The sequence below is a fragment of the Limulus polyphemus genome, unplaced genomic scaffold (assembly GCF_000517525.1).
Source record: "Limulus polyphemus unplaced genomic scaffold, Limulus_polyphemus-2.1.2 Scaffold479, whole genome shotgun sequence".
Lineage (NCBI taxonomy): Eukaryota > Metazoa > Arthropoda > Merostomata > Xiphosura > Limulidae > Limulus > Limulus polyphemus.
The window spans coordinates 229,224-242,517 of record NW_013666089.1 but is presented as its reverse complement, the minus strand read 5'-3'; the positions used below and the strand labels follow the sequence as shown (position 1 = coordinate 242,517).

Sequence of the window (13,294 nt, the reverse complement as noted above, 5' to 3'; positions counted from 1 at the left end):
AAAGTATATATATTAATAAGATTTAATTCTTTGTTCTGTTAAGTTATAATCATTATTTTTTTCTCTTTCTACATAATTCTACAAATAACATTATATTAATAAATAACATTTATAAAATAAGATTATTATTGGATGTTATAGTTTGATGTATACTTTATTATCTTTAGCTGAAACCCCCTTGGTTTGGACTTTCAATATGTCATATACAATTTTGTTTTAGTAATACAAAACACAAAATAAAAAAAAGGTGATTGTACAAACATTAATATTAGTTTAAAGCTGGTCAATATTTTACGCATTACCAGTTTTATATAACTAGAAACATAAGCTATTATGAAAAGTTAAACTTTACTGACATCATGTATAAAGTTCCCAAAAATAAGAAACAATGTTTAAATATATATATATGAAAATTTATTAAAAGTCTAAATGAATTTCAAGTAAAAACTGACTCGTCATGTTTTGAATTATTAAAGTGCGATGAAAATGACTTACACTTTATTAAGCCTAGCATTGTAGTCAATGTTTTAATAAACTTACCTGCACTTTTTAAATACTGAATTGCTTACTTTTAACTCTTACCGAAAGTTATTTTTCATTTTCTATTTTATCACAAATTTTAATTACATTTTCTCATACAAATTAGTAAGTGCTCAAAAATTATTAAACCCATTCAACAGCTCATAGTATAAATCAACAGTACTTCTTTGTTTTATTAATTTTCTAATAACAGTATCTTTTTAATGAGATAGTGTTCAGAACTGGTAATGTAAAAAAGGTAATGGAACGTCATCACTTGTAAGAATGCCAGCATTAGTGGTAATAACCTGCAAGTGGTCATGAACCTCTAAACATTTAAGAAAGTAAGACAAAAATAAATCTATAAAAAATTCAACAAGCCTCAGGGCTAGAGTCTTGGCTTCTTGCCTAAGTGGGTAAAGTTACAGAGAGTGAGAGTGAAGAGTCATTGAAAAAAAAAAAAAAAGGTAAAATCTGTTTATCAGTAGCTGTTATGTTTTGAGTTAATGATGTAGTTTTACAAAGAATAGCCGAGATAAAATGAAAGCATCTATAATAAATATAACAGCCAAGAAGAGAGTGACTGAGTTAAAATTAATTCATAAATGAGAGATAAAATATAAAATGGTAAAGAGAGTATGAATGAGATAAAACTAAACCATAAATAACAGACATAAGAGCCAGTACTCAGGTTAGAATGAAATAAAACTAAATAAATAGGATATAATAGCCACCACTGAGGAAAGAATTACCAAAATAAAATGATAAATAAGTGATATAAAGCCACTGTTGGGAAGAGAATGACTGAGATAAAGGAAAAATCATAAAGGAGATAAGAGAAAATCTTAAATAAAAAACATAACAGATAATGCTAAGGAGAGAATATCGAAAATACAACTAACCATGAATAAGAGATATAACAGCCACTGTTGAGGAGAGAAATACTGAGATAAAATTAAACCATAAAAGGAGATGTAATACCCATTACTGAGAGAGAAAGAATGACATGATATTAAACCATAAATAAAATACGTAATAATCACTGTTGAGGAGAGAATTGGAAAAATAAAACCATCTCATAAAGGGCTCATAGAACAGTCACTGATGACAAGTGCTTTAACAATGTAAATATCAAATTATATATAATAGATATAACAGCCACTGTAAAAACTAAACTATCAATCTAAGATATAACAGCTATTGTTGAAGAGAGAAGAAAACTAAACCACAAATAAAAGATATTATCAGTTATAGAGGAGTGTTTTCTTGAATTTTTAATGTAATAATCAATTTCTTTATAATCAAGTTTAACAGCTATTACAGAAGAGAGTTTCAGTAAAGTAAAAAGTAACCCATAAACCTGAGATTTTATAGTTATCAAAAGGATTGTTTTAGTACTGTTAAAGCAAAACCATGAGATTTCATAAGTATTGCAGGGAAGTGTGGTGGTTATGTAAAAACCAAAAGACCAATCTGCATTTAATTTTACTGAAGAGAACTTTCTTAGTAACATAAAAACTACATCATCAATCTGAGATTTAATACTTACTGAAGAGAGTAGTGTAATAAAAAACTTAATATTAAATACTTATTGCTGAAAAGTACATTCATTGAATACAATTCCAGCATCAATCTGAGAATTCAGTTGGTAAGAGATAAGTTACAAGAAAAGTTTAAAAAAATATTAAATCTTGCATATCAGTGTGTTATAAAGTCCTAATCAGACTTATTGTATTTTAAAGTAAATGAATAAATCTTACTACCATGATTTACTGTGTGTAAAATGTTACTGTAACTACTTGATCAAAAAGTTTTAAGTTTCTCAGGTATTCATGAAAAAGAAGAAACATTTTTATTTTCTTTAAACAATCATTTTGCTAGAGAAGTGATAGCTAAAATCTTCTACAATATTAAGTTAGTAATGGTAACTAAAGTCTTCTGCAGTATTAAGTTAGTAATGGTAACTACAGCCCTCTGCACTATTAAGTTAGTAACAGTAACTACAGCCTTCTGCAGTATTAAGTTAGTAACGGTAACTACAGCCTTCTGCACTATTAAGTTAGTAACGGTAACTACAGCCTTCTGCACTATTAAGTTAGTAACGGTAACTACAGCCTTCTGCAGTATTAAGTTAGTAACGGTAACTACAGTCTTCTGTGGTATTAGTTAGTAACGGTAACTACAGTCTTCTGCGGTATCAAGTTAGTAATGGTAACTACAGCCTTCTGCACTATTAAGTTAGTAATGGTAACTACAGTCTTCTGCGGTATTAGTTAGTAACGGTAACTACAGTCTTCTGCGGTATCAAGTTAGTAATGGTAACTACAGTCTTCTGCAGTATCAAGTTCAGTTTAAATGAAAAATCACTGGATCTCTTTAGAGAAAACCAAGTCACTTACCTCTTTCTTCATCTTGTTCAGTATCACAAACACCTTCTCGTAAACCACTCAAAGTTTCTAAAGCAAGAAAAATAAACATGTGCATGTATGCAACATTCAAGACAAGATTGTAGCTCCTGTATGTATAAATACATTTAAAACCACAAAAAATCTGTTATAGACTATACTTATTTGATCAGATGAAAGAAGACAGAACACCCAGTAATGTTTTGATATCACTACTTTTCTAAGTTTGATACACCAAAATACAAGTTCTGTCAATATTTTTTCCTATGAACAAAATTTCATAAATATGATTAAAATTTTTCCACCCCATGAATGTAATTCATAATATATTTTTTTTCTAAAAATAGTTAATTAATTGTTTTGTTGTATTTTAACATTTGGTTAAACAAAATAAAACTATATCAACTTCAACCATTGTTTTGATTTTCTCAATCTTGCCTTACACCCTGGCCTTACAAAATATACATACTTCTACACTAACATATATACAGTTTATACATGCATGCACAATTTACAAGCACACACACACACATGGCTCAAATCACTGAATTCCACTCTAACCTTTGTATTCTCTTTAAGAAGAAACGTTTCATTCACTTTTTTAAAAGTAACTGTTTTGATAGCACTACACTCAAATGCAATCAATTTCAAGTTTTATACTATATTTAAGTGGCAAAATATTCTACACCTGAAGAAAACTGTATTAAATTGGTGCATAAAAACAGCCATAAACAAGGTTATTTTGCTATTTCCATAATCCCCACTCTTTACATTACTTCACAATTACCATTTATGTAAAGCTGGTTTGATTTTCAATAGTTATTACACATTATGATAAACAGAAGTATAGAAACTAGCATCACATACAAATTTATTCATATCCATAAAGATTCAGTAATTATAACCAATTTTCCATTGCTATCCATGAATCAATATTTCACAGAGTGTACAGAAAGAACACAAGTTTTTGATGATCACCCATAAGACCTACTTGCTGGCTAGCATTCAAACCCATTAGACAATGGGGGGTCTTTTTTGTTCAGTCACAAAGAAAAGAAAAAATTGCCACTCAATAAGCAACTGCATAAGATTACACAGATAAGACAAATGGCTGTCTTTAAAAGCTACCCTGTTTTTGTAGATACACTAGGGAACCAGCCTTTTTCTGTAGCCATTTCACATAACTTTTAATACTGGAGTGGGTAACAACTTTAGAGTACTGCTGATTAAGAAGGTTTGGTACCTGAGCTCAATAACAACTGCTTACTACTACATGCCATTAACCTAGATTTATATCTTCAGTATGGACAAAAGAATGGTGAAAGAAAAAGTGAAATAAATATTTTATAAGTTAAAATAGATGTTCAGTTATAAAAACAAAATATTTCATAAACAAACACAGAGGATGAAAGTTAAAAAAGAACATTAAATTATTTTGTAAGTTATTACAGAAAAAAATTCATATAAATTGTAAGCTATTTCACAAACTACCAAAAAAAGATAGATGATAGAAACAGTATTTTATAAACTATTCAAAAAATGAGTGGTATGAATAGTAAGTTATTTTATAAACTAACTCAGAGAATGGGTGGTATGAATAGCAAGTTATTTTATAAACTATTCAAAAAATGAGTGGTATGAATAGTAAGTTATTTTATAAACTAACTCAGAGAATGGGTGGTATGAATAGCAAGTTATCTGATAAAATAAGTCACAGAACAAGTCAAAGAAAACATTAACTGTCAGTGCCATATAAATATCATCTGATGCATGCAGAAATTAGCCAGTTAATGTGCGTGAAGCTTTTAAACATAAAATATGATTTAACTTGTTTTATATATTAGTATTCTCAGGGAAGAACCACATTTAAATAATTAATAATAATATTAGATGTTCGACTATAAAACATACTTTGAAAAATAATGTTCTTTGGGTAAATAGACGTGCAATTATGAAACAGATTAACTATTTAAAAACATGATAATTTTTACATTTAAATGCACAAACAAACATACAGTCCACCAAACTTACATAAATATGGGCACAAAGCAGATTACTTTGTTAAAACATGGTTATTGTACATAAACACACACACGTTATTCATAAAACTTAAGTAGACACATTATAAAACAGGTTAAGATTTTTTTTAAATATACATATATACATATGATCCATTATCAAAGTAAACATAAGAGTCAAAAGCAAATTAGGTTTTTGTAAAGCACAGTTGCTTTACATACACACACACACACACACACCTATACACATGATTTACCAATTTTAAGAATACGTGAACATAAAACACGTAATTTTATACATACAAACAAAATTCATCAAGACAGATGTAATAGAGATAATTATAAACATGTTGTACATCTGTTCTTTTAATATACAACACTCTTTTAGCTATGTGTAGTTGAATACCAGTTCATAGCCTGGTGGTTAAGATGTTTGACTCACAATCAACAGGTCATGGATCAAAACCCATCACAGAACACACTCGCCCTTTCAGCCATAGGGGCATTATAATGTGACAGTCAATCCCACTAATTACTGGTAAAGAGCAGCCCAAGAGTTAGGTGACCAGCTGCCTTTTCTCTAACCTATTACTTCAAGATTAGGGACATCTAGCACAGATAACCCTTGATTAATTTTTCACAGAATTCAACAAACAACTCTTAAATGCCTTGTTACTATCAAACAGTCCATAAACGGATCTTTAAGATGAGTTCAGTAACAACAGTATACCAGAAGAGCATAGATACTTTTATATATGTAATCTTACTAAAGGTAATTTATTAAGGGTAGAAGTTATTCTTGCTGTACGAGGTGTTTTTCATGCTTGCTGTTCAAAAATAGCCAAAAAGAAAGACTATTCTGCCACTATATGGCCATAATGTTTTTCATTTTTTATTCTCAACAGTTGAAAGAAAAAAAAAAGAGAAGTTCCTGCTTCATACTGGTAATAATTCTTTAACACAGCATGTAACAGGAACAGATGTTTGTACTATGGTGAAAACAGAAACTGGATTAGAAAAAGTTTACACAAATACATCTTACTATAATGGACAAAGTATGTATCTATGTATGTGACTGAAATAATAAATATAATGAGGCTCCATCTATTGAACGGCACCACAAACAAACATACATAAAAAAAGTTCACACTTGAGGTATTCAAGATTCAGACAATTAGAACAGTATGTGCAACAACCATTTCTTTATCACATAACACAATTTTAACTAAAAGTACTCTCTTCACAACAAGAACACAACTTTCACTAGGACTGTAAGTGAGGGTTTGATTAATCTTTATTGATGTAATTTGTAAATTTAGTACTAAAAAATGGAGTTCTTAAAAAAAATATTTTTTTCAATAAAGGGTACCACTTTTAATATATAAAAACATTAAAGCATATATCAACACAATCCCAACACTTTTCCTATGTAGTATTTCCTACAAAAATGTTTTTTAGAAAATGTTCACTTTTTCTACATTTTTTTCAATGAGGTATGAATACTATGATCAGTAATTACTAGCACAAAGAGCCACCCATATGAAAGTATTTGTGTTAATGTGCTTTAACTGCTCAGTCTGTTACATGATACATTTTAACAATGTTGTTACACATTTTGTAACTACCTAAGTAAATACAAAATCTTAGGAGCTTAGTTAATCAGTTTTTAGTTGTTTTTTTTTATGTTTAAGCAAAGTAGTAGTTGACAGTATTTTTTGGGGAATCACATTCAACAAATATGTACTGAATAAAATCATTTTATTAACAATAATAGATATTTTGACAACCTACAACTTCCAAAGTATAGATATTTTAAACATTTTCCTGTATTAACTTCAGTTTTAAATTCTGGCTTTGGCTTACCATGACTGAAAATAAAGTTGGCCAAGTAAAGGTCAAGCTCACGGACGGAGACATTGATGTGGAAGGGGTTAACACAAAGACTTGGGTGGAGGCACTCTGCAGACTTTTCTAACCTTTCACCATCAGTGCTTTCAAGAGGAATAGCCTTAAAGAGGATCACCATTACAAGATCCAGCCTCCAAACCTTTAAGCATCATATAAAATTTATTATCTTTTAGTGTTTTTACAGCTGTCAGCTAAATTCAAGTTCATGACTAACAATCATAACAATGAACTATGTCCAGGTTTGTAACACACAAACTCAGGAGACAATCTTAGGTCCCCCAATACAGAACTGCTATAATGTCAAACTAAGTCTTAGTTCATACAACAAAAAACTACCAACTAAGTATGAATTCAAAACTACAGATCTAGCAGTAAATCTACTCTAATACAAAAGAAAACTAATAAACTAAATCTATGTTTATGCCATACAGAACTATCACATAAATCTATATCCATACAATAGAAAACTAACCAGCTAAATCTGTATTTATATAAAAGAAAAACAACCAGTTAAGTCTATATTCATACAAATAGAAAACTATCAGCAAAATCTAAGTTGCTACAATAAAAAACTAAAAGCTAATTCTATAATTTTATAGCATGGAGGAATACCAGCTAAATCCAAGTGTATATCATACACAACCACTACTTATGTCTATATCACATAACCAGCAGCTAAATCAAAGTTTAAATCATAAGGCATTGCAAAGCTAACACCTAAAGCCTATGTTCATGATGTAAACCATTATTTGACAAAAGTCAGTGTTGTGTCCACTTATAACTGACAAACTGGTGGAACGATTGTTACCAAACCTGGCACAATCCCTTAGTGCACCCCCCAGAGAGTGATATGGGGAGCATAATTTGGATATGACCCCCCTCTATATCACCCTCAATAAACCCCCAAGCCCCTATAGCCATCCTTGCATTGAATGAGTACATCTGTTAGCAAAGTACTAATTAACATGAACCAAAGTTCAATACTACAGATTATTTTACGGAAAGCTATTTTAAGTTATTATTGAAATGCCCTGCAATGGTACCAAATTACTTATTTTAAGAAGAGATGCCAACAATAAGGTTTAAAAAAAGTCTAAAAAAGTTTATTTTTGTTCTTCAAAATTTCAATGACTTGTCATTTGGCATTTTTTCTAACAAGAATGCAAATTGAAATATCCTTAGAAGTATATATTTTTTGATCGGTAACTGCATTTAATACCAAATTTACAAAGACTAGACAGTACAAATAATCATATCTCTTAACAAACATTATTATTATTTTTACTGATTTACAATATTATGATCTTACTTTGTCTGCTTGTCGTAAACAGTCTATCCTCCTCATCTTTCCCTTCTGGTCTGGATTGCTCAACACACAAGTTGCTCGTTTCTTCCCTGTTACACCCAGAACAAAATCTTCCCTGCATTCCTGAGCTATGTCCTTCCTGAGCTTGCCCAACAAACGGGATGCCCATCTTTGTTTAACTTCCAAACTTTCACACTAAAAAAATACAAGAACTTGAATAATTTTGAAAAAATATTGAAATATTTCAAGACTAAATATATACCTAATTCCCAAACAAACTTACAGAATTTGCCCACTAATCAATTGAGTAATTGAATAAATGTGATAGCTTTCACTACTAATGTAAAACAGAATCACTCATTAACCACTCATTCATTTCTCACTTATTCACTGCTTCACTTTACTAATATTTATACCATACTCACCTTCTACTCACTATATGAATTCTCCAGGTCATAATGTCATGCACCCTCTAGCAAACATCTAAATTAATACATTGAAAATAAAGCTTACAACACTGTCCCTGCTTGAATAGTGAAGTCCCTTGAAAAATCCTAATACACAAATAAAACAGTATACTGAAGTGTCCATTCACCAATTTCGTTTTGGTGGTTTTCTTTTTTGAGGGTTATGGTGTGCATCTGGTATTCCACTTACTGTTCTGTCACTGAGTAGGTTGTCTGGCACATCCACTGGTGGCTCTATCCTTTGTGATCCTCTGGAAGTAGTCTTGACAGGAACCCTCAATCTTCTACAGATTGAATTTCCTGTAACAAATTATTTACAGGAGTTACCCAGTTGGCCTTTTTTTTAACAAATGTACTTCCAAAGGTGACCACAACAGATGACCTTTGACTTGGACTGCCTATCCTTCTGGATTGTGTAAGCCACATCATTGATTGTTTTAAGTATACTGTATGATCTTTACCAATGTCTACTTAACTTTGGAGTTAATCCTTTCTTGTGGTGGGGATTCTACAGCCATACCCTGTTACTTCAATGAAATCCATTCTTATCAAAATCATAGCAACTTTTCCCTGGTAGTCATTCATAACCTCTTTATTCTTCAGTTCCACAAGAGCTATTCCAACCAGAAATTCTCAAGGTCCTGCAAAAGTGTTTCATTCCACCCCCCAGTTATTAGATATAGATTTATTTCTAATAACTTCTGGTATGAGTAGGTCACTTCTTGATGGTACAATGTCCACCTTCCTTGTTGTCAACTTCTGGTCTAATAATTGACACATGGTGACAGGGAATTACTGGTCAGCTATTTGAAGCTAGCTTAAGGTAGCAGTGACCCTTAAAACCAGGCAAATTTACATGCTGAGGAAACAGTGTTAAATGTGGTAAATACACATATTTACTAAAAGCTTACTGACATTTAAGTGCAAAAAAAATCTTAATGGCTATTTTCTCAAACCCATTCTTCAATGGGGTCACCCACTTATTAGCATGATAACTTCATCATTAAAGCCAATATCAGCATGAAACTTAGCACACTTGTTATTAAATTCTTCAGGAGCTTGCATTTTTCAAAATTCAAAAATCTTTATCAATTGTCTTGTTATGAGTCTGATTATCACTAACAAAGGCATTAATTAAAATTAATTGCTCATAGCTCGATAACATTGCAAAATTTTTAATTCAAGTTATGAGGATGTTCACAAAGAGCATGAGTATCAATTTTCATGGTTTTATCATTCCTAAGCAAAGTTATGGTGTTAAAACAATTTATGTTATGTATTTTTTTATCCCTACCACATTAATTATGTGTATGACATATACATACTTGTTTTGTACTCAACTTGAAGATTATAAGAAGTGTTTAACAGTTTCCTCAGCATGTAAGTTTGCCCAGTTTTAAGGGTCAGTGCTACATTAACTTGCATCAATGTCTCCAAATGAAGTTAGTTCCCAATATGAACTCTTCCTAGATGTGAACTACCCACATCAGGATGTGTAAAGAAGTTTCCTAAATAAGAGGAACTTCCAGCTTTCTCTTTGTTGGAACTTTATGTCCGCCTGTGCTTTTTGCATCAGTTCCTCTTCTTTCTTCATTTCTGGACACACAATTATAGCTGTAGAACCAGATTCAATCAACATGTGAAAGGTTTTCCACCAATAAACTCACAGACACATGGACAGTTTTCCTCAAATAAGGAGCTTCTTATCTCACTTGGGGCAAATGGAATATTATTAGCTGAACTTCATCCCATTTTTGCAATGTCTGGTTAGCTTAGTATAGTCTCTTCATTATTCTGAACCAAATATCCAGAACTTTCTTTTTGCTTCGAACCTGTTGGTAAGACAGTTACTGATGTTTTATAAATGTTGTGGCTCCCAGTTTGAAGGTTATTTAATATTATTAAAGCTGGTTTTTTTAAATGGGCAGGAAAATTAATAGCTATGGAAATTGTTTCAAACTGAGTTAGTTATGCATCCCATGGTATCTTTCCATCATAATCCATTGGTGAACTGGCCACATAAATTCTGGAACTAGATTTGGTAGTGACATAGCTGGAGTAGTTCACAAAGTTCCTGCAGTAAAAGATATGGCACTGAAGTAGTAGTAATAGATGTAGACCAAATAGGTTATCCTACTACATATTTTGTAGTAAATGATGTTTTATGTTAATATTATTGAGCACATTCAGAAAATGATGGATTTGTTTAATCTTGAAATTTACCAAATGTTTTATTCTGTCACTGGCGTTCTTTTGTACCTAAATTATCTCTTTTTTTGTACTTACTCAATTTTGTCATTACAGTCTTTCTACAATTCTTCAATCAGGTTGATTTTCATTTTTAATTCTTCTAAAAGTATTATATCTCTTTCTTTTAACTCTTAAATTCCTGCGGTGTTCTTCTCATTTTCTGTCTTTCTTTTTGACCTTCTTTTAATTTCCCGTCAATTTCTTCTTTTAATTTTCCGTCTCTTTCTTCTTAACTTTCTTTTAATTGTTTTACCACTTCCTGGAAAGTTTCAATCTCACTTCTTGCGCAGGTTATCATCTTGAAGTTTAATCAAGTTCCATTTTATTTTCACCAAAATAACAATAATGAATTTATTTATTTTTCGATAACTTTTGCTACAAGCTATATTCACTTTCACATTAGTTTGAACATATACTGGGAGACATAGTTATGCTTACCTCACAAACAAACTTACTTACAGAATTGTCCTCGCTAATCGATCGGGTAATTGAATAGACGCCATAACTCTCACTACTAACATTGAACTGAATCACTCACTAACTGCTCATTCATTAATCATTTATTCACTGCTTCACTTTACTCGTCTTTATACTACACTCATCTTCTACTCACTACACAGATTTTCCATATCATAACATCATGCGCCTCTAACAAACATCAAAATTAAAACATTGAAAATAAAACTTAAAACAATATATTTACATCTTCTGAAAATCATCATAAGAGTTTCTTCAAACTAATGCTTTTTAACTTCATACACTACTATCATACATAACGTCCCTCGGTGGGACAGCGATAAGTCTTGGGATTTACAATGCTAAAATCATGGGTTCGATACCCCTCGGTGGATACAGCAGATAGCCCAATGTAGCTTTGCTATAAGAAAACACACGCATCATATATAAAAGTTAAAATACAAGTTACGCTAATTCACTTCTAGCCACATGACCTGGTATTTGCTAAGTAAAGGTTCCTAATTTATAGAAAAACTAATAAATGTTTTCAATCTTAGAAAACATGAAATACCTTTAACCAAACCCTTTCACTTGAGAGAGAAACCAATGTTGTAGGATAAACGAGATTCTGACGTCACGTAATGAACGCGTGGTTCAATGACGCGAATAAAATTATATAAAATACTCATTAGGCAAAAAACATGTGACTATTGATTGGTGAGTCTGTTGCAGTTGCAGGTAGATTACTGAGTTAGCGTATCTTTAGCCGGTCTGTATATTACCTAAGCTTCGTGCATACCGAGTGTGTTTGGACATAAAGTATACAAGTTAGTATACAACAGTTTTTTTTTGTTTTTTTTTTGTAAAATTGGGCCTATCGTAAAATGTGAAACTTGTAGATGCAGAAATAAAACATTTTCGCTATCGTTAAGTGAATACGACTATGATTTTCTTTTTATTAAAGAATCCACACGAACCTGTCTAACAATATAAACCTATACAACATTAAATTATTTCCAGTGGTTTATTTATTTGTATTGTGGAATTTATTGTACGTTTCACATTAACATGTAATATTTTCACATTATACTACAAAAATGTAAATTCATAATTAAACTTTAGTATGAAAATAAGACGTAGTAACATCGCGTGGTGTTAAATAGGCGCTTCTAAATGAGACCACATGAAATAACCTTTGAAAATAAAATTAAAGATGCATTTTCTATTTACACCGTGTTACGTATTTCAGAAGAAATTTATATATTCATGATCATTCTGGTCTAAGATTTGATCTAAGTTTCATCTACAGAAATGAGTGCTAATTTAATCTACGTCGAAATAATCTTAAACTAATCAAAACAAACCAATCTGGAAGACACATATTCATTAATTCTAAATAAAGCCAAATAATGCCTATTCCTCAGTTTTGTTTTATAGAAAATTTATGCAAAACGTGATATCTATGTTTATTATTTACGTGCAGTCCTGTTACAGTTTGTTTTGTGTGACATATAAAATATATACATCTACAGTTTACGTCCAGGTTTTCTACACCTACAATGTCAACTACCGTTTATAAGTCATGCTGCTTATGGCAACACTCACATTTTACATTACTCAAAAATTTTTTCATTCTATATCCACTACATAAGGATATTTATTGCTACCTACATCAATAAATTTGTTGTATATTTCCAGGAGTGACGTCACAACATCTAACCTATATAAATGTCCGTGTGTGCGTCACGTCACGCTTGATTTCTCGAAATTGGAAGAGCTATTAAAGCCAAAATGCATTTATCCAGATAGAATAGTTCGATACTGTCTGCCCATTACGATTTTACAGGGGGGGGGGGGTGCAAGGGGGCCGTGAGGGGGTGCTGTGAAACCGTATAACTGTATTGAGTTTTGGTATAATAAGCCTAAAGTAAAGACGTAGTGTGGGATCACCTAGCCTAAAGTGCA

At 31.2% G+C, this 13,294-nt stretch overlaps 1 protein-coding gene across 5 annotated transcripts in view; it reads right to left on the bottom strand.

Annotated features, from left to right (window-relative positions):
* The window catches only part of LOC106458517 (nuclear factor 1 C-type-like), an 87,195-nt gene that overhangs the window by 22,540 nt on the left and 51,361 nt on the right, over positions 1-13,294 (bottom strand). For all 5 annotated transcript variants that reach the window (XM_013918038.2, XM_022384751.1, XM_022384752.1 and 2 more), the window contains 3 exons: positions 8,160-8,351; positions 6,806-6,989; positions 2,919-2,975 (listed from right to left, as the gene is read on the bottom strand). In XM_013918038.2, coding sequence (XP_013773492.1) covers positions 2,919-2,975; positions 6,806-6,989; positions 8,160-8,351 — 433 coding nt within the window. The remainder of the gene's footprint in view (positions 1-2,918; positions 2,976-6,805; positions 6,990-8,159; positions 8,352-13,294) is intronic.